The sequence below is a fragment of the Colossoma macropomum genome, unplaced genomic scaffold, assembly GCF_904425465.1.
Source record: "Colossoma macropomum unplaced genomic scaffold, Colossoma_macropomum, whole genome shotgun sequence".
In the NCBI taxonomy this organism is placed as follows: Eukaryota; Metazoa; Chordata; class Actinopteri; order Characiformes; family Serrasalmidae; genus Colossoma; species Colossoma macropomum.
This window is the reverse complement of record NW_023496051.1, coordinates 1,056,237-1,082,816: the sequence shown is the minus strand read 5'-3', so window position 1 is coordinate 1,082,816 and position 26,580 is coordinate 1,056,237. Positions and strand designations below refer to the sequence as shown.

Genomic DNA, 26,580 nt, shown 5'->3' with positions numbered 1-26,580 from the left:
CATTTGAGCTTTACATTACGTTTACGTCATGGTTTCCTCTGTGACTTATTGGCTGGTGGCAAAGCAGAAATCCAATTACTCCATGACTCATGTAGACCCAGAGTTTTCCCCATTATCTGATTACTCAAGTGCATGTATATATGTTAGTCAGATTAATGATCTAAATCTGCTTTTTGGAGTTACCAGATTGTTACGGATGTAAATGCACTCACACAAAAAAAGAGAAACATATTGAAAACTTGATTTAACCACATACTTGTCCAAACTGCAGTTTGTTGCAATCTGAGGTTAGTTTTTTAATCCAATTGTATTAGATTTGTTTTTTTTTTTGGCCAATATCCAATCTGATGTCATTTCCTGGATATTGGATATCAGATCAGTGCCATCTCCCAGAGGTAGCATATAATTTAGGCTTGGCACCATAACAATATTTTAAGTGGGGCATCTGAAAACCACATCGGAGCCAGGGGGTTAGGTAGATCTACAGCAGGTCTATCCAAAGGAGACACTCATTCAACAGAGATACATTTACAGCATCATTAAAATACAGTCAATACAGAGTGTTTCATACAAGCCCTCCTATGTTAATCAGTGTTGCCTTTTTGTACCGGGTGGATTTATTCACCGCTTGCAATGACAGAAGCATGTTCAAAATAGTGGGTTTATTGGGAAATTGCTCCACAAAGGTATGTCCACACATATCTGGATTTTTTTTAAAAAATCTTTTTCCACACCAACAGTGTTTTCGAAAATCTATCCAGTAACACAAGAATGTTAAACCAAACGCTCACATAAGCATGTCCGCCCAATAGAGGGCAATAATACCTCAAGGCCTCAAGAACACTGTGAATGCAAGGCAATTTTTATACAGCACTTTTCATACACAATGATCATTCAAAGTGCTTTACCAATGAGAAAATTCAAATATAATTCAGATTAAATAAAAAATGCATGTTACAAACACAGTAGGCTTTGACATAATGTTTCACACAGATTCAAATTCTGAATCCTGCCAGAAAATAAAAGCTTAAAAAAAAGAAGGAAAGCTTACCATGTCATACAGTGAGAGATAAGTTGACACTGACAATTAACCAAAGATATAGAAATGAAAATGTCATTCTAAAAAATGTTTTCTCTGAAAAAGTTCTCAATGGGAGTCCTTTAAGAAACATGCACTTGTGCACTAGGGCTAGTTGGGCACACTTTGCCTCTAAAGCTAAGTGGCTTCTTAAAGAAAACAAGAACATTTTCTGATTTATATGGTTTACAGTCTTTCATTTTGAAACCATCAGAATTTGAATGTTTTTACTAGTGCTAATAACTGTGTGCACTGAGTGCTCCTGTTATTTCTAGTGCTGCTTTTTCATTTTTTTTCTTTCTCTGTCTCTTAATAGACTCTCAGAATAAGCCTGCTGGTGTTGGATTTGTGCTCTACAATAATGATCAGTTCTTCGGGTCTAAAGCTTTTCAAGATTCTCTGGGCACCAAGAGAAGAGTGATCTCAGGAAATGTGGGGGGAAATTTCCCCGTCTCTATTCAGTTCAACATAAATAACACTATTCAGTTCAACAACAGTAATCAGGAAGAGGTATGTGGATAAATTGCTCTTGTGTTTAGACGTCTTTAACACTTTATAAAGTAGGAAAGTTGTCACATCACCAAATTGTGAATGTTTGGCTTTCATTAACTGGTAACATGTGGTATCACATGAAAAATACAGTCACTGACCACTTTATTAGGTACTAGAGTATTATGCAAAAGTCTGAGACCACTTTTTTACAATTGAACTTCTAGTGAAAATGGCCATCAAACACAAGTTTTCAGAAGATATTTGTGAGGAGATTAGGTATAGTCCTCTAAAAAATGACTGAAAGCTACAGAGAAAAAAAGGACTTAAAAAAACAACAACTCCCCATCGGATAAACAGCACTTAAAATGTTGATCTTTGAGAGAGAGGAGAAAATCAAGTTCCACTCTTACTTCAGATCTGAAAAAATCTACAGTCGTCCTTCCACTGTGAGAAGACAACTATGGGTCTGAAAGGACTGATAGCTGTCAAGAAGCCTCACTGAGAAAAAAACAGACAAATTAATCATTGACCACCTGTGTTGTGCTGGTGTGAATGGATCAGACACATCAGTGCTGCTGGAGTTTTTAAACACCCAAAAAATACCTGCTCTGTGGTGGTTCTGTGGGGGTCCTGAGCACTGAAGAACAGGGTAAAAAGGGGCTAACAAAGTATGCAAAGAAACAGATGGACTACAGTCTGTAACTGTTACTTTTCACATTTTAGGTCAATACTTACTAAATGAATTTTTTTAGAAAAATATACAATCTTCAAAAGAAACACTGTCATTTTTTAACTGTGTTAGAATCATGGCACGGTATATAGCAAACATGCTTATGAGATTAATTCTTCTAATTCTATACAAAATAACAATTCTTGACCAACGAAGGTTCCTGCTAGAGCCTGAGTAGACTGATAAATCAATGTGATGATCAGTTATTAATCTCAGCGTTACTGAGCTCTGCTAAAGCCTGAGTAGACTGATAAATCAATGTGATGATCAGTTATTAATCTCAGTGTTACTGAGCTCTGCTAAAGCCTGAGTAGACTGATAAATCAATGTGATGATCAGTTATTAATCTCAGCGTTACTGAGCTCTGCTAAAGCCTGAGTAGACTGATAAATCAATGTGATCAGTAATTAATGTCAGCGTTACTGAGCTCTGCTAAAGCCTGAGTAGACTGATAAATCAATGTGATCAGTTATTAATCTCAGTGTTACTGAGCTCTGCTAAAGCCTGAGTAGACTGATAAATCATGTGATGAGATCAGATGTATTAGTGTTAGGTCAGGGAGAGGCAGCATGTTAGGAAATCACTGCTGTAGTGTATGAGATGCCCACTACATTCACATAAATGTTGAGAATAACAAGCTAGGGGGAAAAGTCTGTTTTAAACACAGCTTATGCTAACACGGAGATGCTAATCTGGGCAGTGTTGGTGGCTGTTTTCAGAATCCGTCCTCCATGAGCATCCAGGACTTTGCGTGCGTGTTTTGGGACTACAACCGGACAGATTGGAGTACAGAAGGCTGTGTCAAAGTCACAACGTCCTTCATGCCTCAGACTCCTCTTCTGCTTCCCTGACCTGCAATTGTACACACACCACTAACTTTGCTGTGCTAATGGTGAGCCTGGGTTGTTAACACTTGTGGGGGGTGCGGAAGGCATTATTTCAGAGGGTCATTTTCACAAAACATTGGTTATTATAACATCCATGTCCATTCCATTCTGCTATGAAATAATGAATATTATGTACAGAAGTTAATCAGGTCAATATTGTGTTTCGTTGCAGAGTTTTAGCCCAAACTACAAATATTCTGAAGCTTTAGACTGGATAAGTATAATCGGCTGTGCTCTGTCTGTTGCGGGCTTGGTCATCACAGTACTGTTCCAGATCCTGACGAGGTAAGAAGCTAATACGGTTCGGTTTGTAGTGAGCATTCATGATTCTGGCTTGTTTGAGATTTTAAATGAAACAATGACAAATCTGATAAGCATCAGCAGCACTGCTGTGTCTGATCCACTCATACCAGCACAACACACACTAACACACCACCACCACGTCAGTGTTACTGCAGTGCTGAGAATGATCCACCACCCAAATAGTACCTGCTCTGTGAGGGTCCATGGGGGTCCTGACCACTGAAGAACAGGGTAAAAGGGGTATGTAGTATGCAGAGAAACAGATGGACCACAGTCTGTAACTGTAGAACTACAAAGTGCACCTATATAGTAAGTGGAGCTGATAAAATGGACAATGAGCGTAGAAACAAGGAGGTGGTCATAATGTTATGCCTGACTGGTGTACGTCATAAAATATTGGTTTGAAATATCAGCCAAATCTGTCCAATGCAGATCAGAATCCGAATCAAGTTTTATTGGCCAGGTATGCTTACACATACAAGGAATTTGGTTTTGTTTACAGGAGCTCACAGTGCACAGTATCAGACAAACATTTACATGTAGTGAATGAAATAAAATATTATAAAACATAAAGTCATAAAATCATACAGTCATACCTGTAAACATTAGATCAATTAAATAGATCAAAAGCAACATTCAAGATACATTTTTTATGCAATTATTTATCTGCAATGTTTATAATGTTATTTACAGGCCTTGCATCTGTCCCCAAAGCCTACTAGTACTAATACTGCCACTGCAAATAATAGCAGTTGAGGAAATAATGTAAAGTTGAAGCAGAATCCATGTCAGTCTATCTGGGTGTTTGTGTTCATTATAAACTAGCACAGTATATTCCTGTTGCTCCTGAAGCATGGCAGCTTCTGAACACCAGGTGGCACCAAAATGTCTCTAAAATTACTTCGTAGAAACTTAAAGAAGAAGCCAATTTTTCATGACTGTGTGTATTTCAGAGACCCTTTCTGCTCAGTTTAGCTCAGGCTAAATTTTGTTATCAAATTGTTTTAGGGTGCTAAAGTTTCAAAGTACTTATCATAATAATTGTTGACATTTTACTCAAAAATAAAAGTGCATATTGCAATATGTCTAAGTTACATACAGTGGTTTAATAGACAAAAGTTCTGAAGTATTATAATAGACTGCAATGTTTATAATGTTTATAGTTCATAAATTATAAATTATTTATTGTTATTTCTCATCAAATTATCTGCCTCAATATTTAATTACCACCTGTCACATCTGAGGTATTCTAGATATTCAGTTTTATTATAGCTTCTGGATTCTCAATGTTATACTGTAATAATAATAATTATTGTATTTTTATAATGTTATATTTTTCTAATATAAAAAAAAAATCACTGACCATTTGTGTTGTTTTTCTTTTGTATTATTTGAGAACAATGGCCTAAAAATGACTTAGAATAAAATCTTGTTATATTAACTTGCATTTACATTTAAAATAGTTTTTCCTTCTCCCGTAAAGTAACTTTATTTGTAGATATGTGGTTTTTGTTCAGACAGAGCTGATATACTTATGTTATAATCCTATTTATTATGGAATAACATCTAAAATTTCTTAATTTCTGACCAGCTAATTTTTTTTTTAAAACCTATTAAGTTGTGGAGCATCATATTATGATCATTTTATACATTTATCTGCATTTTAAAGCAGCAGTTTTCTTCTATATGTGCTGCACCTGTAGTGTGGAGTCGAGTAGCATGTATATTAATTTCCTTGAATTATTTAGATATGAACAGGGAAGCTGTTGACTCTAAACACCTGCTCATTGGCCTTTGTTATGAATGTGTTTTGTAAATGCATCAAAATTGCTGTTAGTGCACATGTGGCATATAAAGATTAGGTTGAAGTTCACTGGAGCACTTTTTTTAGCCTACACAAACATAATGGTTCGGTAATGTAATTGTAAATACTCAGACCTGCCTTTGGCTAAAAAGTAGCCAATAGTCACCCAAATCTTTTCTGTAAATACAGCTCCAAAACTTCTCTCGACCCGCTCAAGCTGCGTCCAGCTCTTCGTTAAGGTCATGCAGACTTGTCAATGTGGTTTAGAGCACAGTATGACTTAGTGTTAAATATAAAAATGAACAAAATTTCACTGTGATCACCATGAAAAGCAACTATAGACAATGTGTTGTGCTGAATTTTGTGCTCGCATGTCATGCAAGCATATGGATACTAGATTACATTTGTTACTTCTGTTATTTCTGTTGATAAACATATCTTTAGCTAAATACAACGTTAACATTTATTCATGTTCATTCATGGAGGAAACAACAGACATTGCGAACGTTATCTGTAGCATCCATGTGTCAGAATTTGGCACCCAGCATTCAGCTACACGGTGAAGTTTTGTTCAGGTTTATAGCTTGGTGAATCTGCACCACCGTAACAAAGACCTGGATGTGGTTTGTGGTCTCTCAGTAAGCTGAGAGACGTTTGGTGGATCTCTTTACACAACTGATTTGGGTGACTATTGACTTCCAGTGTTTGTTAGCAATGTTGGCCTTGTAGCTCCAGTGCAAAAATAAAGAGGCAAAATTTGGATCATTCCTTTAACACCCTTCTGTCTGCAGAAAGTCCAGAGGAATGGGCCCCACTCTTCTGATGGTCAGCATCTGCGTGAGCATGACCATCTTCTACCTCCTCTTCATCTTCGGCATTAACAACCCGGTCCAACATAAGGCTGCATCTGCCCCGTCACAGATCAACTCCGTCCCACAGTCTGATTTCCACCGGGAACCGGACCAGGGACCGTGCACCACCATGGCTGCCCTGCTGCAGTATTTTCTTCTGGCCACGTTCACCTGGAGCACCCTGTACGCTGCCCACATCTTCTTCGTGATCAAAAACGCCATCTCGGGTCCACCACGAAACTTCAACACCATCTCCATCGTAGCCGGCTGGGGTAAGAGGCCACAGCCTGTCAGAAATACTGCCTTCTTATGTAGGATTTACAGTAGCAGTCAAAGGAAACAACGGATTGACCTTCAAGGTCTGATTTAGGGAAAGTTCAGATGACTCTTATGCACTGGGCTTCGAGTGAGAGGTGGGGCTTGATTTGGTCCAGGATCAATTTGTTTTATTTGCCGTCCAAGTACTGTCAAAAGTCTTCTCCATCTTGCCTTGTTTATTGTCCAGTTTTCACCTCCATAAAGAACCACGGAGAAGACCACAGTCTGGACAATTCTGTTCTTTGTAGAGACAAATTGTTGCATTTGGAGATTGTTTGAAATGCCTTCCTCCTTGTTCTCCTGAGTGCCAATCTGTGTCATATTTTTTGAGTGGTGGATCCTTTATTGTTAATAAATGATCCAAAGAGGCAAAAGCTGTTCACCATCTCCACATTTTCTCCATCAGTGGTAAAGTTAGCTGCCTTTCCTGTCATCACAACCTTAGTCTTCTTCATATTGACCTGAAGTCCCATATTTCCACTTTAATTAGAACCTTCTGGTCTTCCAGATTTTCCTCTGTGAGTGGTGTATCATTTGCATATTGAAGTTAATTGATGTGTCGTTCACTAATCCGGAATCCTCAATCATCTTCCTCCAGTTCTGCTTCTCTTATTATAAGTTCTGCATACAGGCTGAAGATATATGGTGATAGTGGCCATGTCTAACTCCTCTGCCAATGTGTCACGTTACACTGACTTTAAAAGTCAGAAGCCTTGGCTCAGGTTTTTTGGACCATGTCATATATCCTTATGTATTTAACGTCATGCTCAAAGAGAGTTTGACCAAGTTTTGACTGAGCTCTCTTTGAATTCTCTTTCAACGCGGTCGCGATTATCAGATTCATCCACTCGGGTAAGGGGTCCGAAGGACATGGACATGCTGCATGCAGTTACACATTTCCACCAGAGAGGTCTCCAAATCCCCAACAATTGACACTGTTAAAACTCTCCTCTGATAATGCTCCTGTCCTCCTTTTCACTGGTCACCATTGTCTTGCATGCTGCCACTGGGTACCACTATGATTTTTCTGTTAGCTCTTGTTGTGTTCAGAGAAATCTAGCAAGACTTTCAGTCTATCATGTCTCTTTGGCCAGTTTCTTTGTGTCTTTAGAGCAAAGCTATAAAACACCCCAGATTGAATTTTTACTTGGGTGGTTTACTCATTACAAAACTGTATATGTAGATTGTTAATTTAAAATTTGGACTTTTAAGCTTAAAGTGTTTGTCTTATACCGTTTTTCTCCCTCACCTTCAGGTTTCCCTGCTGTGATAGTTGGCATCTCATTAGGAGCCACATACCGACCAGATAAACCCTTAAACTACCGACAGGAGGAGTTGTAAGTAAATTTTTTCTCAATTTCTCTGCTGTGCTAGGATCTAGCAGCCAAAATTGTCTGTTGAAAGTGATGTTTCGATGGCAAGTTAACACAGTTTTCCCCCTTATCCCAAATGTAGTCAGTCAGCCAAAGGCATGGTGTTCTAAGTTTGCATCTTTAGCTTTGCACTGGAGCTATGAGGCCAACCAAATTAACCACCGGTGGTTATAAGTTTCCATTAACAAGTACTGGAATCTTATAGCCACCAGTTTAGCATTATGCAAACCACATTAACACAGCTGTGTCTGATACACTCGTACCAGCAACACATACAACCATGTAAGTGTCACTGCTGTGCTGAGAATGGACCACCACCCAAATAACATCTGGACAAGAGCAGCCCTGTGGTCAGAAACTGACCAGTGATGAATGGTGTAGACAGAGGCTGATACACTGTGCTATAAAGTGTAATTGTACACCTAAATAATACAGCTATAAAATGGGTATTTCTAATAAAATGGAAACACAAGGTAGGTGTTTCTAATAAAGAGGCCAGTGAGTGGAAACACAAGGTAGGTGTTTCTAATAAAGTGGCCAGTGAGTGGAAACACAAGGTAGGTGTTTCTAATAAAGAGGCAAGTGAGTGAATGCACAAAGTAGGTGTTTCTAATAAAGTGGTCAGTGAGTAGACATATAAGGTATGTGTTTCTAATAAGTGGCCAGTGGGTGGAAACACAAGGTAGTTGTTTCTGATACACTGGTCAGTTAGTGGAAGCATGAGGTAGGTGTTTCTAATAAAGTGGCCAGTGGGTGGAAGCACACGGTAGGGATTTCTAATAAAGTGGCCAGTGATAGTGTATATGAACATGCACAAAAAAAACACTGTATACATTTTACGCTAATTTGCTGTATATATTACTGTATGCAATATTGAGTCAACAATTATATTACAAAACTTACCATATATTACTTTATTTGATAATAGATCACTATTAACCATCTGATGTAGTATTATTGGGATATCTGACTTTGTTTATGTGTCTGTGTGTTGCAGTTGTTGGCTGGCTGCATTGACTGCCAACAAGGAGTTTGATGTACGGAAGCCCATGTTCTGGGGTTTTCTTCTCCCACTTGCTCTAATGATCTTTTTCAACATTGCTGTACTCTTTTACTTTGCACTCACCACCTGCAGGACTAACCAATCACTCAACAGGTGTGTATTGCTGTAATTCACAGTACTTTCTCATAATACCTTATGTTGTCAAAAGTATGTGGACATCTGGCCATCACACCTATATAAGCTTGTTGGACATCCCTTTCCAAAACCATTGGCGTTAATATGAAGTTGGCCGACCTTTGCAGCTATTACAGCCTCCACTATCCTGGGAAGCTTTTACAAGACTTTGGAGTGTGTCTGTGGGAATTTGTGCCCATTCAGTTAAAAGAGCATTTGTGAGCACAGTGGCACAGTCATGCTGGAACAGAAAAGGGTCTTCCCCAGACTCCTTTTCTTTAGTCCATCGCACTCGTATTCGGGTTCGCTGAACTCGTCCGGCAAAACCCGTGGGTCTCGGTCCGCTTCCAACCGAACCCTGTTCAGTGCACTACTGGTGGGAATGCATTTTATGATGACACGATGGAATTTCATCCTATTCTATCAGCACGTCAGTGCTGTACTGTCAGTATTATCTGCATGTTTGGTTTTTTTAAAAAGTTGATTTTAATTTTCTGTGGGCCGCTATGCTTTATAGTTATAAACAAGTGGGCTTTGGGGTGGAAAAGGTTGTGAACCCCTGCTTTACACCACTCTGGCCGAGGCTTGGCATTGCACATAGTGATCTTAGGCTTGTGTGCAGCTGCTTAGCCATGGAAACCCATTTGAGCTACCAATGCAAAGTTCTTGTGCTGATGTTGCTTCCAGAGGCTGTTTGGAACTCTATATGGGTGATTTTTATGTGGCTGAAACACCTGATCTCAGTAATTGGCCATTTCGTATGCATAGTAGTAGTTATTAGATAATACAATTAATTACAGTAGTTACTGGGGTCTTAAACACAGGCTTAGGTCTTAGTTTCATCCCACTCATCAGCCTGGTACCACATACAGCACTTTGTTCTTTTATTTTCTGCAGCTCGCAAGTGACCCCTTTACGGAAGAAGATGCTGAGCAGTGTGTCCTTGGCTGTGGTGCTGGGGATTTCCTGGATCATCGGCTACTTCATGCTCCTCTCTGTTGACCCAATCCAACATAATATTCTCACCTATGCCTTCTGTCTGTGCAACACCACACAGGTGTGATTAAGAATCTGTTGCTGTTTATTGTTAAAATGTCTTCTCTAGCCATGATAGAATTTAAAGGGGAGTCCTGGACATGGAAATACTTTTGGACTTTTTTAAGCAATATAAAATTGTGCACAGGCCACATTTTAGGTTTTTCTCCAATATATTAAATTCAGCATATAAACAGTGATTGTGAATTAAATGAGCAAATATTTGTTGTTTGTAGAGGATGTGTTAACTTATTTTCACTGCAACAAAGCATGGAATGAGTGCACAAACTTTTGCATACAACCGTATAAATGATATGATACTGAAATGTGCATTATTTTTCTGGTAAATAATTTAATAAATATCTGACACATATGACAATTTTTCACAATACCTTTTTATGTGAGTGCATTTCAGTGCATCAAAATTAAGTTAATTTTAGCACTTACACTATATGGACAAAAGTATTGGGACACCTACACATTACACCCACAGGAGCTTTTATGATTCATTCTAAATCCATAGGCATTAATATGGAGTTGGTCCCCCTTTTGCAGCTATAACAGCTTCCGCTCTTCTGGGAAGCTTTCTACAGGATTGTGGAGAGTGTCTGTGGGAATTTTTGCTCATTCATCCAGAAGAGCATTTGTGAGGTCAGACGCTGATGTTGGACCAGAAGGTCTAGCTCGCAATCTCTGTTCTAGTTCATCCCAAAGGTGTTGGATGGGGTTGAGGTCAGGGCTCTGTGAAGGCCAGTCAAGTTCCTCCACACCAAACTCACCCAGCCATGACTTTATGGAACTTGCTTTGTGTACTGGGGGCACATTAATGCTGGAACAGAGAAGGTTCTTCCCCAAACTGTTCCCACAAAGCTGGAACCATAAAATTGTCCAAAATGTCTTGTTCTGCTGAAGCATTAAGATTTTCCTTCACTGGAACTAAGGGGTCTACCTTAACCTATGTCATGAAGCTCCTGGTGCACAGTTTTATGCTGATGTTAATGCCAGAGGAGGTTTGGAACGCTGCAGTCCCCGCTCTGTAACTTTACATGGTCTAACACTTCGTTGCTGTGGTTCTTAAACAGTTCCACTTTTCAATAGTACCACTCACAGTTGATCATGGAAAATCTAGGAGGGAAGAAATTTCATAAACTGACTTGTTGCAGCGATGGCATCTCATTACAGTATCGCTCTCGAATTCATTGAGCTCTTTAGAACGAGATATTGTTTCACTAATGTTTGTAGAGGCAAACTGCATGGCTAGGTGCTTGATTTTATACACCTGTGTCAATGGGACTGAATGAAACACCTGATTTCACTGATTAAGAGGTGTGTCCCAATACGTTTGTCCCTGTAGTGTATGTCTCCCAAAGTCTAAAACTGTCATGGGGTGCGACCGGCGATCCATATATGCAGATTAACTATTAAAAACTGTAGGCATAAAAAAAATAAAATAATTTGAGACCTTTAAAATCATAACATGTTGCAAAATAGGGCAGCTTTGAAAGTATCTCATTATCTCTCAAAGGTCATACAGCACAAACGACAACAAAGAACATGCTTTTAAGAAAGAATGAGTAGGTCATTGCATCATAAAGAAACCCCCAGGCGACCTTCATGGTGTGTTAATAAACAAAAGTACTAATGCAGTACAGATTTATATTATGTTTAACTAGAATGAAATAGCAATAATATACATTTTAGAACCTAAGAAGAGCTTTGAATTAAGATAAATCTTAATATAAATTTTCAATGTTGTGTATTATTTGATATTAAGTTTAGAGTGTTTTTTCTAATTGAGTATTTAACCCATAAAATCTGTGTTTTCTTTCCAAAGGGTGTTCAGATCTTTGTTTTATTCACCTTAAGAACAAAAATCTTTAAGGAGAAGTTTTCCATCTTCAGGAAGTCCATTCCGTCCCCTGAGGTGTCCGTTCACAGGATGAGCTACCACCTATGGCCAGTGAAGGAGAAAGATCTCCCAGAAAGCTACAAGTCTACAGACTTTGATCAGCAAGTACCAAACCACACGTACGACTAAACAGAAAACCCAATGTAAAATGTTTGTTTAGCTACTCGAAAAACAAATGTGACATGAACTTCACAGGGTTTGCAGTCAAATGACATGTTTTTGCTGAGCTTAACATATAAACAAAGTATACGATGTGCTGCAACTTTTGCACAGGCCACATTTTAGGTTTTATTTTTTCCGCAAATGGTCAGGTAATGTTCAGAAAATCAAAAGCATGCAATTTGACCAGGGGTGCTTTTACTTTTTACAGCACTGTATGCTGAAACGTCTGTGCAACCAACTGTAATTTTGCAGCATAAGTTCAATTACTAGCAGTATTCATAATTTTGGCACATTTCTATGTACTTAGTGAAAGAACAGAAAAACCTGTTGACAGAATAATAGAATAATAGAGATGAGGGACAGAAAATACCTGAATGATTGAAAAAAGAAACATAGTGAGTGCAGATGCTTTCGGATAGTGCCTAGGAGGCCCGGTTGACCATTGATGGCAAGATGGCAAAAGGAAAAGATTGAAGTGACTTTCGAAGTGACTTTTCAGAGGGTTCATTTTGGGGCATGCGTGGCGAGAGCTTCAGTCACAAAGACTGCTCAGCTGGCCCCCAGTGTTTCAGTAGGAACAGTCAACAATGTGACATTGTTCCATTAACATTGAAAGGAAAGAATGTTCTCCTGGTTTTCTCCAAGCATGGACTGGATGGAATATGAATATGCTCACATCATGGACAGATTAACAGACAATCTCCTTAAGAACTCTCAGATACAGAAAGGAAGGAATTCATGGCTCCTTCAATAGTAGCCAGCTGTCCAAATACCTTCCCACTACCACCACCATGTTTCAATGCTGGTATGACGTGCCTACTGTGAAATAGATAACTTGCGTTATGGCAAATATAAAGGAACCTTGGTGTCTAAGAATTTAGAAGTTGTCCCAGGTGCTTTTTGGCAAATGTGAGACAAGCAATAACGCTGGTTGGTGGCTGCTATTCCCTTTTTTTTTTTACTGTGGAGTCATGAATATCTGAGCTAAAGCTAGAGAGACCAGTAGTTCCTGTGATGTTGTGGAGGATTACACACACTTTGGTGACTTCCTTGATGATTTGTTTTTGTGCCCTTGGTGAAATTTTGGCAGGCTGGGAACACCTTGGTAGATTCAGCAACATTCCAAGGGTTCTCAATTTGTGGTTCAGTGATATCCCAGAGAGCTAGAAATGATTTTGTAACCCTTTCCAGACTGATACTTTTCTACAGCATGTTTTTCCTTTTCTTTCGATCTTAGCCAAGTGCCTTTACTGCTTGTAAAAAATCTGAAAGTAAACCTCAATATGAAAGAGGTTTGCTGCATTCAAGCAAGGCTGTGTTCAAACAACTGAATCTCATTATCAATTAAATTTGGTTAGCACCATAATGATTAGCACAATAATAATGCAAGCCAGGATCATTCTGGTCGCTGATATCATGATAAGAAATTTTCATATCGTCCCATCCCTAAAGCAGACCCCTCTGATCTGCCTACCACTGCTGAATATCCTTTGTGATGGTCAGCCCAGTTCAGGACTCTCTGCCAAAGTGGACTTTCAACGTATTGCAGCTGGTGGCTCAGGAATAGACAGAAATGGAACAAAAATATGAACTGGCCAGCAGAAGAACTACACCCCACTGCTCGGGACAGTGTTGCTGGTCTACCAGGTCTTGCGGGTGGTTGTTAGGGGTCACATTTTCTCATTCTATCTTTTGTCATTTTTTGAACTCCTGTTTTTTTTGTTTGTTTTTTTCTTTGTCTTTTCACTTATTTTACAAGTGGATTATCTTATATCCAAGCTGTAACACTTTATTTTAAGGAACACATGTTGGTGGCTTATTACGGTCTAATTATTTTTTCAATAAAGCTTGAATTAGACTCTTCTAAATGATTTTTTCACTATGTATTAAACTTTATTCATTATGACCTGTGTTAATACATAATTAGAAATCTGTAACATGAAAATCATGAATAATTGTCTTATTAGTCATTATAACTCACAATAAGCACTTTCCTAATACCCTGTTATGCTGAATGACTGAGCATGAATTATCACCCAAAATCACATCTTGTATACAGTGTACAATTGGCAGCATGTGATTTCTACAGGTTCTAGATAGCATCGATGTGTTGTTGCATTATTGGAGTTTATTGTTATTTAGAGCTAATAAGAGTTTAGTAAGTCGCTAATACTTCAGGATTTGTTCCATATTCTAAAGTGGAGTTATGGTCATCACTAATCAGAGGCTAAAAAGAGCTAAATAGATTTTCAGTAAGTTGATTTGTGTGCTATATTCTAAAGTGGAGTTGTGGTCATCACTAATTAGAGGCTTAAAAGGTGATAAACAGGGCTTCAATAAGTCAATTTGAGTACTATATTCTAAAGTGAAGATAATTTCATGACTTTTTAGTTGCCAAAAAAGCTGAATACCTTACCTGTGTTCCACACACAGAGCTTAAATGAGTCTTATGTTGTCAAAAATTTCTCAGGGTGATACAAAAAAAAATACTTACAGACATTTGACATGTCATTCAAACTATTTTATTTGGACCCACTGATGGGCCCAAAGTTTTATTACACACTTCTATAACCTACGAATAGCTGAGCCAGTTTGCACTGAAGTCCCTGTAGTTACTGAATAATAAGACTTTGTATGTAATAAGCCTGGGATTTTAAGGGGTTAACTGAACTTTCAGAACCATGCTGTAGGTGTACACTAGCCTAACTGAGCTTGTGTGTTTTATGTAGGTACTGTGTGCATTGAGTGACTTACTGCTTTTATCCAGTACTGGTGCATTAATACATAATGTGATTGATTTATGTGGTCGTATGTGCATATGGAGTATTTAACCATGGCACTGAATGTGCAAATCGAAATCTGATAATAATTTAATAAATTCGCTGTTGTCGGAAGAAAATCTTTTATCTCCAAAATGGTAACTTCACAGGAGAAGGAAAGAAAAGCTACTTTACTTTTAATGTAAGTCAATGGAACCAGAATTTTTTCCAAGTCATTTTAGGCTGTTTCTTTTGATAAATTCATCATGAAATTTACATACAATGTAAAGAGTAACACGTTCTTTCAAATTATGTCAAAAACTGAAAAAAGACAAAAATGGAGATACAAGGTTTTCTTCCGACAGCAGCGATATGGATAATAGTGAATAACAAATTCATTTTCATTTTAAATGTTTGTTCACTGTATGCAATTAAGTACTAAAGTGGACAAATTAATTTCAAGCTGTCAGTACCAAGTAGCTTTTAGGTGGTCACACAGTTGAAGCTCAAATAAACATTACTCATCACTACCCTCTAAAGCAGAGGTTCCCAATGCCTGATGACCCTATGCTCTGCGTTGTTTTCTCTACTCTGCACACCTGACCCAGAAAATGAGGCACTTGTTAGGTACATTTTTTAAATGAGGTGAGCTGGAGGAGACGAAGCACAGAAATGTGCGTAGTGTTGGATCACCAGAACCGGGACTGGAAACTTCTGCTCTAAAGGTGTATTTAATAAACATCAAATAAACAAATATTACTCACTGCTACCCTTTAAAGGTGATAAGACACCAGTCATCTGCTGTTTTCTTTAAATGCCTGACATGTTTTATTTGTTGCATTTTCTGCTTATTTACATCTATTTGTATAAACTAGGGGTCGGCAACCCAAATGTTAAAGAAGAGCCATTTTGTCAAGTTTCAACAAAAATCTACAACCTTGGGAGCCACAACATTTCATGTCCATTTTATTGAATTTATTTCACCATCTTGGCTGTAAATATGTCTCAGTATGTGCTACAGTGCTAGTATAGACTAAAAAATATAATATAAATGAAAATGCGGACTTACTCTTGCTCTGCTTTAAGCTTTTCTCGCATCTCTGGCAGGAAACTTTTCCGCAAAAGTAGAACAATTTCTTGTAGAATGTCTCTTAATGTTCGATTTTTTACCAGGCTGAAGTCGCTTCTCATTCGCCAGCTTCTCATTCGGATTTTCCTGTTCCACCTTAAGTGATGTATTCATCTCCAAATGATCAACGTTCATCTTAAATCTTGCGCTTTGCCGTTTCATTAGCTAGCTAAGCAAGATTGTCTGTGTTGCTGTGGTGACCAGTGGTCTGCGCACCAGGGTTAAAGGTTGAACAAGGAGTTCTACACTAACTCCAGCGTTTCAGACCGTTTATTGTTAAACTGTGTTGAACGATCAGCAGAGCTTTATTTTACTGTAAAGGAGGATTATTTTATTTTTACTTAAAAATCTATTTATGCTGTGGAGCCACAACAGGGCAGTAAAAGAGCCGCGTGTTGCCGACCCCTGGACTAAATCCAGCTGGAGAGAATGCACCCAATTCATATTATGTTTGTAGCAAGGTAGGTATATGATTCTGGCCACTAACAACTGTGGAAAATAACTGTGGCCTGCTCAAATAAGTTATGTAATTAGGTTATAATCACAATCAGGCAATTATAACTGTGACAGGTCTACTAGTACCTTTTGTAGATGTACATTCTTTCTCAAACCAAGGTTTCACTGTTGGTCACTGCTACCAAGATATACAGTGAGTTTATTAGGTATATCTAATCTATTACACTCACAAACATGGTGCTTCAACAATGTGCATGATTCAAATGTGTCAATTGGTTTTGCATGAAGCACAATGACATCCCTGACTGACACATTCATATCCTATAAATTCAAAGCACAAGCACACTTGACAGTATATTATTCCTAGTAGTCTTTAGGTGTATAACATAGATTAGGGTACCTAATAAACTGGCAATAAATGTTAGGTAAGTATTTTTTTTTATCAAAAAAAAAAAATTGGAATTCTAGATCCTGATCTAAAAACATAAAAAACAACCAATAACTGCTTACAGAATGACTGAAATTGAGTTAAAAAAAAACTTCATTGATATGTATTTATAAATATTTCGCTTATAAAGAGTGTATTAACAGTTTTTTAAAAATCAATTTCCTTTCGTACTGGCTGCCATCAAAATGCCTTGGCTGAAGGAGCCTTTTTTATTTTATTTAAGGTTATTAAGCTTTTTTATTTTTTAGATGCAGTTTAAAAATTACATTGGTTTACAACAAAATTATGTTTTAAGTTAAAGCATGGTTATGAGAAAAAATGATATGAGAAATAAGTGGTTTTAGCAGGCTATAACAAATCCTAGTAAGGCCTAGTTAGGGCTGCGATTAGGCTCTCTTCTCTGTTTATTCCATTTCCACATTTCCACATTTGCATACCCCCAGCCTCCAAAGGCCCATCAGTTCCATTGGGATAAATAAAACATAGAGCACCTCTTAAGATGGAACCACTGGTGCCCTGAAAGGCAAATGGCATGGAGAGATTGGTGCACGCTTATTAAAAAGGGTAATGATACAAGGGTAACGAGAAAACATTAAAAGTATAAAGTTTTGGATATTGGTGCTATATAATTTTGTTTAAAGGGACCAATATGTTGCATTTTTATTGTGTTATAATTTACTCAATAGTTCTTTAGAAATTCATAATTCACCTATGTTTTAGCCATTCTTTGTGCAATACTATTAGGCTCATTTTTCACTGTAGAGCCAAGTGGTTCCCAGCGCTGTACGGTGAAATTCTGCACTGATCAGACTCGTGAGACCAGTTATACGGTTTTGTTTTCCATCTTTTTTCATCCACACATCACAGAGCATGATCTATTTCAACTGTCTTTCCATCACCTGTCATAGACTTTGTGCTCTCAGAAATGGTTGTTCATTCTCTCAATATGTGTTATTTAAGCATCAGTTAGCTTAAATCAAGCCTGTACTGTGGTGGGTGGCACCTTTAGCCTGGTCATACTTCTAACAGCAGAGCGACAACTAAACCTGAATTGTGGTGTTTGGATCTGTAGCCCTAGTAGCTAAGCTGGATGGCTGCTGAGTAGGAGAAAGGAACCAGCTAACATTAGACTAGCTAGGAGGCTACAGATCCAAACACCACAGAACATGTTTGATATTCAGCTTTCGTTGTAGATCAAACCTGTTCTGTGGTGAGTAGAGCTGTTAGCATGCTAAGCTAAAGCTAAACAGCTCCTCTCCTCTTTAGTAGTTGTTGTTAGATTGTTGGTTATATTAATTGGTGGAATAAAATGGTGAACTGCTTTAATTTACTTAGTGATCGTGTGATCAAGTTGAACTAACGCAGGATGTGGTGGCACAATATAGACATAAACATAGAACTGGTCAGTGAATAACTACAGCATTGCATTTTCCCACTGAAATGTTCTATGGCTATGAGCATGGTTAGCTAAATGTGTTGAGAAAACCATGCTGAACATGGCCTATAAGCGTTCCGCGTCTAACAGCGTTTGTGTGGAAATGCCGCTAGAACTTTAATTGTTGAGATTTGCTGAGATATTGAAAAAAATAAAACGGAAAAAATATAAAACATGACGTAACTTCTGCACAGGCCGCATTTAATTTTTTTCCCAATTCCCAGTATGTTAATTCAGCAAAAAAAATATTTTTTTAACGTAACTGTGCGTTAAAATGTAGAGAACATGTTAACTTATTTCCAAAATAAGCATATAATTTGACCAGGGTTGTTTAGACTTTTGCACAGAGACACATACAAAGAAATATAATCAACAAAAATACATGTTATTGAAAAATGATGGTAATGCTGTTCTTTCTACTGTTATTAAGTGCAGGTTTGTTTTTGGCATTATGAAGAGGTTATCAGGTTATTATAGCTGTTTGCACACTTTTGTTGCAGGTACCATGGAATTCTTTTGCTTTCCAAATCCGAACCACTGATTTGACTACAGCCCACACTTGCGTCCACATGTAGAGAGAGAGAGATGGACAGACAGGCTTGGTTGGTTGGAGAGCGTCAAGGTTAATGTGTTATGTGCACGAAACTGTGTGTTGAGCTGTTCACACCTGCCTTGGAGCTGAGGGCTGGCCTGCATGTTTGCTTTTGGAATTCCAGACTGCATCCTGCTGCAGCGCCATTTAAAATGGGAAAGCAGTCTTTTTATGTACTGTCAATCATATCAGTTCACAGATATGACCCACCTTATTGAACGGTAGATTTTCTTAATCTTTGACATCTTGATCTAAAGGCTTATGCTTAAACACTTGAGTTTTGTCTTTAAAATAGTGAAGCTGATGTCTGAATTCATTTCCACAACAAAAAATTTACTATTTTGTCTGAATTGCTTCCTTAACAAGTCCTTTTCAGTAGCCAGCGTAGTTTTAACATATGCCAGCATTCAAAGGGTAGTCTGGAGTTACTGCTTTCCACAAGACAGATGTACAATCATTCTAATATGCTCATCCTATACAATTTCATAAGTTTCAGTTAGTTAGTAGGACATTAAGAAGCTGTAAATAACAATGAAGAACAGTGAGATATGTCCAGAATGATGAACAGAGCTGTAGATGAGTCTAAAATGAATGAGAAAGCTGTAGAACATCAAAAATAACAATATAATAAAATCCAGAATTCATTATATTTCAAAAGTGGAGATCTCAAGGTCAGTAACTTGAAGAAAAGTCTCCACACAGGATCACATGACCTCCGATCTCCCTCACATGACTGTACACCGGACTGCTTCACCTGACTACTGATTAATCACACCTGGGCCTTGTTTCTTGGGCTTGTTAGTTTAGCATATAAGCCCAGGCTTTAGATTAGGTTATTAGCCAAGTATTAACTTTATTCCTAGAACATTATAGAGCTTTATATCTGTCTGTTTGCTTTATCTTGTATGACCATTGTCTTGTTTGTTGTTCGACCTTGCTTTTTGCCTTGTCCTTTAAGTATTATGATGTTTTCTGGTTTGACCTTGTTTCTGGATTTTTACCTCTGAACTTTGCTTTTTGGACCTCCCACTTAGTTACTGTTTTCATGTTCTGCCTTTTGACTTTGGACTGGCTGATCTTGATCTTGGACTCTCATTTTGTTAATAAATGTATTTTACTTAAGTGTGGTCTGTGAACATCTGAATTCTGGCTGAGCCTGACAGAATACCTGGCCATCATGCAGATGGCAGACCTCAACGTTGTCCTACAGGCTGTTAACTCTTAGGGCCAGCTCCTGGGACAACACTGCCAGCTTCTCACCGGCTTCACTCAATCAATCGGTGAGTTAAAATCACAACAGGACGAGCAACAGTCTCTTGGCTTAACTTATCACCCGTTGTTAAGGATCTGTCTAGCCAGATTCAACATTTGACTGGTAATGTTCCCCAGTTTACCGGTTCCAACACTAGCTGTAGTGTTTTTCCTGTTTCCTGCAATAGACCTTTTAGAGGGGGCTACCCTTCCATAATCCAGAGTATATCCCCTAACTCTAGAAGAAGAGAAAGCTATGGAGGAGTATATCAGTATATGAGGCACTTGCTCAATGCTTTATCTGACCCTCTACATCTCCCTCAGCTTCAAGCTTTTTCTTTGTTAAAAAGAAAGGTGGTGGACTTGTATAGACTATAGAGCACTTAATGATGTCACCCAAAAATTTGCATACCCGCTTCTGCTCATTCCTGTCATCCTTGAACAGCTCAGGGAAGCTCAGTTCTACACCAAGCTAGACCTATGCTGTGCCTGCAACTTTATCAAAATCAGAGAAGAAGATGAATGGAAGACCGCGTTTTTAACCTCTAGAGGTCACTACGAGTACCTTGTCATACCTTTCGACCTTTCTAATTCCCCCTCTGTCTTTCAATCTTTCATTAATGACATTCTATGTGACATGATAGGGAGGTTTGTCATAGCATATATTGATGATATCTTGGTGTATTCCCCTGATCTAGACACTCACATTCTGCATGTTCGCCAAGTACTTCCAGGTTACTAGACAATCAAATTTTTGTGAGAGAAATGTGAAATCCACTTACAGACCGTCTCTTTCCTGGGTTTTGTAATAAGTTGCCACCGGGGTTGTCATGAATGACCACTGGGTAGAGGCTGTGGTTAACTGGCCTGTCCTCACATCAGTAAAGGAACTTCAGAGATTGTTAGGCTTTGCTAACTTTTATCGAAGGTTCAATACGAACTTCAGTTCTATCACTGCTCCGCTTACTGCTCTTCTTAAAGGAGCCCCAAAAAAGTTAGTTTGGAGTCCCAAGGCAGAGAAGGCCTTTAATGCACCTAAGACTGCTTTCGCTACTGCCCCCATTCTCAGACACCCACACCCATCCTTACCTATTGTTGTAGAGATAGATGGATCAGAATGTGGAGTTGGTGCAGTTCTGTCCCAGAATAGCAGGGGATCCCCCTAAACTTCATCCTATAGCCTTTTTTTCACACAAGCTCTCACCTGCAAAACGCAGTTACAGCAATAAAGCAGTAATAGCAGTAAAACTGGTATTAGAAGAATTGCAGCACCGGTTGCAGGGAGCTCAACATCCCTTTCTAGTCCTCACAGACCACAAAAACCTAGAAACTTTTATGGTCAGCTAAATGCCTTAAGCTCATTGGTCACTCTTTTTCTCATGCATTTCAGTTTAACATTTCATTTTGTTCAGCTACCCGTAATTCCAAAGCCAATACCTGTCCCGCATACATCAGAATGACAAAGAGGAGTTCATGGACCCATTCTTCCCCTGTCAATTCAAATTGCTTCTATCTGTTGGGAATTAGATGAAGAAATCAGCCTCGCCCTTAGAGACATCACCATACCAGCTCACTGCCCTCCAAATAAAATTTATGTCCCAGACTGGTTCAGAGATCGCCTTACTTCTTGGGTTTACTCTTCACTCACTTCAGGATATCCTGGCAAAACCCGCACTCAGCAACACAAACCGGTACTGGTGGGAGACATTGAAGGCTGATGTTCATAGGTTCATTTCGTCATGTTCTGTTCGTATCTCCATGTAAGACTCTTAAGACACTACACCCAGGGAAATTAATGCCCCTTTCTGTGCCTAGTTGACCCTGATCCCACATAGCCGTTGACTTTGTTACAGATCTTCCATCATCAGGGGGTTATGGTAACATCTTGACTACCAGTGACAGGTTTTACCCGCAGTGTTTGATTTGTACCTTTCCCTTGCCACTCCTGATGCTTTTCAGATGGCTAAGGCCATTTATAAACACATTTTCAGGAAAAACGGTATTTCTGAGGACATTCTATCAGACAGGGGTCCACAATGTGTTTCTAGAGTCTGGAAAGTGTTACGAGCTCAGGAACCACTAAGGCCAAGAGAAACGGCAAGCTGTTCAGGGTCTACCCTATGTATTCTAGTCCTGTCTGTAACAAATGCACACTGTCCCTACGTGTTGTGACTTAGCGTGAAACATGAGCCTAAGTAAAAGTATATGCCTAAGTCTTGCTGGAAACCCCCACCAAAGGCCAACTCGCCTGCAGCCCCAGTCTCTAAGTCACCTGGAAAGGGTTGGGGCCACCTGTAGCCTCAAGCCTGTGGTTGACCAGCTCAAGCCGTATCCATGATAGCGTTCAGGTTTTATTAGTCAGTGGAATAGGTGCTCTGACAAAAATCTAAAATATAGGCAAAAGGATCCACAAAAAGGGAACGAGAATGTGAGAGAGAGAGAGAGATAGAGACATAGAGACTGTCACGCTCGCTTCCCTCCATTCCCGCTGTCTCTGCCTCCCAACCTCCAGGCTCCGTTACCCAGAACTCCACACCGTATCACATGATCTCCGATCTCCTTCACATGACTCTACACTGGTCTGCCTCACCTGATTACTGATTATCCACACCTGTTCCTTGTTTCTTGTGCTTGTTAGTTTAGTATATAAGCCTGTGCTTTAGCTTAACAAGCAAGCAAACAAGCAAAGTTTATTTATATAGCACTTTTTAAAACAGGTGTTGTCACAAAGCAGCTTTACAGAAAAATCAGCATTAAAGAAAGAAATCCGGGTCCAAGCCCCCATGAGCGTCGCCAGTGGCGACAGTGGCAAGGAAAAACTCCCTGAGAGCAGGAGGAAGAAACCTTGAGAGGAACCAAGACTCAGAAGGGGAATCCATCCTCCTCTGGTTGATGCCGGAGGTTATTTGCGAAGAATTGTTTTTGTTCCTAAGTGTGTGTGTTAATGTATATATCTGTCTGTCTGCCCTGCGATGGACTGGCGACCTGTCCAGGGTGTGCCCTGCTTTCTGCCCAATGACCGCTGAGATAGGCTCCAGCTCCCTCCGTGACCTAGAAGGATAAGCGGTTTAGAAAATGTGTGTGTGTGTGTGTGTGTTTCTTTGTTCCTAGAGCATTAGCGGGCTATTTGTTTGTTTGCTTAGGTGTGGTTTGCGAGTGTCTGAATTCAGTCTGAGCCTGACAGTCTTAAACACCTTTAAGTGGCACTATTTATGTCTATATTGTATAGGTTATTACTAGAGTTGGGTAGAATACTTTGAAAAAGCAGTGATGGCTGAATACTAAGTACTCTGTTCTAAATGTATTCAGTAACGTTTTCTGTTAAAATACATAAAAAGTAAATTACTCTGCAGTTCTAATGTTCTGCAGTTCTAATTTTTATGTAATTTAAACTGTTCTCTGCTGTTACTCGTTGCCAGTTTTTTGTGAAATTCTTTGTTTAATATCTTTAAACTTTGCTTATGATTTGAAGGAAATTCTAAAATTCTCAACATTGTTCATTTGTTTATCTCCTTCAGTCCACTCAATCTCTTGAGCAGGACTACCAACTGTATAATGAAGTAAGCAAACAGTACAGCTCACATCCCAGTAACAATAACTGATTTATCCGTCTACTCAGGCTTTAGGAGGAACTTCTGTGTCTGTGAAGAAGCTGTTTGTTGAGTTCCTCTTTAGATTTTTTTAATTTAGTGGTTGTTTAATGTGTACCTGTGTATTTTATAAATAAGACCAGCAATTCCAAATGACCAGTAGTGTTTGATCAGTAGCAGTCTTCTTGGAATAGCCTCTTTTGTCGTAAAGCTACTTGGAGGAAAAACTGAAGAGGTTGCAAAGCTGCACTGATGCATAGTGACACCACTTTGAAGAATCTAAAATGTTTGCTTGATTTGTGTAACATTTCTTTGGTGCATAACTCCATGTGTCTTTCATACTTCACAATTATAATACAATGTAGAAGCAGTAAAAATACAGAAAAAACTTTCTGTGTCCACTTTTGCTGTTACTATTGATGTGAAGTTGGACAACTCCATTAAAGCGTTACCAATAATGTCCCCTTTGTGCTTTCACAGTGCTTTTCCTTTACAGATAAAGTCTAAAGTTATATATGTGAGTGTCTGTTTTTATGTATGGAAAGCAGTTGGAAAATGTTTACAGCCAAATCTTGGTTGACATCTGGGTCACTATGATATAACTAATCGCTTTTGTCTCAACTGTGGCTGAGCATTAATTTGTTACTGTACTTCCTCATGCAGTTGTGCACTGAATGAAACTGCAGTGAAGCTTCTTTGGAATTATTATGGTTTAGATCCTGTCAGTGAACATGGTGGATCTCCGTCTGCTGTTAATTCTTGCTTCAGGTACGTTTTGTTGTTGTTGTTGTTGGGGCAATTAAATTTTTGCTAAGAATATCATCTGATTATTTGTTTTTCCCTAAAACCTGCTCATTTAGAAATACTGCATAATTCAGTGGTTGAGATGTTAACAAAGTCATTCAGAGTGGTTTAATGTGAAATGGAAATTCAGTTTTCTTTACAGTGGTGATCTACAACACAAATATAGAAATTTAATTTACTATCCAGTCTACCAGTGAACCTACACGTCTTCTAAGTTTTTGTATGTAATGTTGATTATGGTAAAATAGTGGAAAATACGTTGACTTGGCTGACTGTTTTGCCTTATGCACTCCACCATAGATGGATTAACAAAAGCTTGTTTTAGACAAAAACCTTCTCTCAAAACACATGCATAAAAATGTCTTAGGCATCAGGCAGTGTATTCATAACCATTTCATGTAATAACTTTCTGTGAGGGAGCTTTTAGAGGTGGACATCTGGTTCCTATCACCACCACTGTGAACAATTCTGACCGATTCTGACTCTAGATTTCACACCAAACCACTTTCTTTACATCTTAATAATTTAACTATTCATTATGCATTTAATAATCATGTTAATGAAATAATTATTATATAAGTTTAGAAAAATCTGTGAAATTCTCTTGTAAGTTTGAAATACATCATAGTATCACTTTGTGATATGATCTTTAGTATAAGTTATTGTTAGTACATTTAATAAGTTTATAGTAATAAAGTTAATAAGACCATTCTTGCTGAGTGTGGGTGCTCTTACAAACCTGACTATGGAAAAGTTTGGGTACACCCCTTGGCAACTTGTTTTGACTCATTTTCTTTGTTAAAAAATGTCACCAAAGAGAAACTTACACTGCACTGTAAATGTTAAGCAGGTGATATAGACAATATGTTGCCTATCGCTAGTATCACAATTATATTGCTACATGTCATGATAATGATACACCTTGCAAAATATTAGGAATGCATTGGCAATTTAAAATTTAGTCCTGCATTTTTATGCCAAATAATTTATGTTTGTTGGATTGCATGAACACTTTGATTCTCTAAAACACCAACAAAAAACACTGGAACTGTGACGGGTCAAGAAACACACAACACACAGTACAAACACTGTAATTGGTTAGAAACTACTTTCCATGTTGCAGTCAGCAATAATAATATAGCAAATGCGATAACTATCAACAAAGAGTATATTCATGTATGCTAACTTGAAATTTGCTGTTTTGAATAATAAACCATGTTGATTTGATACCTTTTAATTTTAGGAAAGGGGCCAAGTTACAGATACTATGAGCCAATCAGAATTAAGATATTGTTACCAAATGTGAAAAGAGAGCTATGTTTTGTGAGTGGTGAAGTTTCATTTTTGCTTTTTTGGATTTCTTTCTTCAGTAACTTTCAAACGGCGGATGAGAAAGGGTTAAAATTGTAAAGTGTCATTGTTAGCATCCAAGAAAATGATCTTCTATTTAGCTTTTGACTGAATTGATGTAGCACACAAGTTAGTGTAACTGTAAACTCTTGTAACTACTATAAAAGCTGAACAACTGTCGGCAAATTACATTGCAAGTGGCAACCATTGGGGTCCAAGCACTATTGTACCATTATAGAGCAAGTAGAATACAAATAATGGGCAAAATCTTTAGAATGGGCTCTATTTATAATAGATGTGGTGTCTCAAAAGAAGATGTCTGCCAAATTTCTTGACCTTTTGACCTTGGTATGCTAAGCAGTAGGCAGCAGGTTTTAGAAAAATACCTAGAAAACATATATTTTTGTACAATGCATGTATTTGTCTAGTGCTTGGATGCAATGAACTAAATAATTCCACAGTAATTTCTCCTGTGTATTAATCTACACTAGAATTTTCATCACTACCATTTTCTGTTAGGAAAGATGGATCCCCCACAGGAAATTGGTCTGTATATTGTGCAGCTCTAGTAACTATGCAATAACTATGTAATGTTAGCTATGTAATAGTAGCTGTGTAATACTAACTATGTAATATGTGGAATTCAT

At 38.3% G+C, this 26,580-nt stretch overlaps 1 protein-coding gene across 1 annotated transcript; it reads left to right on the top strand.

Annotated features, from left to right (window-relative positions):
• The first annotated feature begins 3,060 nt into the window (after window positions 1-3,060).
• Window positions 3,061-14,013, top strand: LOC118804630 (adhesion G-protein coupled receptor G7-like). The gene is made up of 7 exons (XM_036565184.1): window positions 3,061-3,192; window positions 3,360-3,472; window positions 6,086-6,417; window positions 7,719-7,800; window positions 8,834-8,992; window positions 9,911-10,070; window positions 11,883-14,013. Exons 1-7 carry the CDS (start codon window positions 3,190-3,192, stop codon window positions 12,084-12,086), a joined length of 1,053 nt encoding a protein of 350 aa, XP_036421077.1. The 5' UTR covers window positions 3,061-3,189; the 3' UTR covers window positions 12,087-14,013.
• The last annotated feature ends 12,567 nt before the right edge of the window (window positions 14,014-26,580 follow it).

Bases quoted from the DNA above. Each gene is read 5' to 3' on its own strand.
- LOC118804630 (XM_036565184.1), top strand. The intron at 3,473-6,085 runs GTAAGAAGCTAA...TTCTGTCTGCAG, and splicing joins CTGTTCCAGATCCTGACGAG to AAAGTCCAGAGGAATGGGCC. The intron at 10,071-11,882 runs GTGTGATTAAGA...TTCTTTCCAAAG, and splicing joins GTCTGTGCAACACCACACAG to GGTGTTCAGATCTTTGTTTT.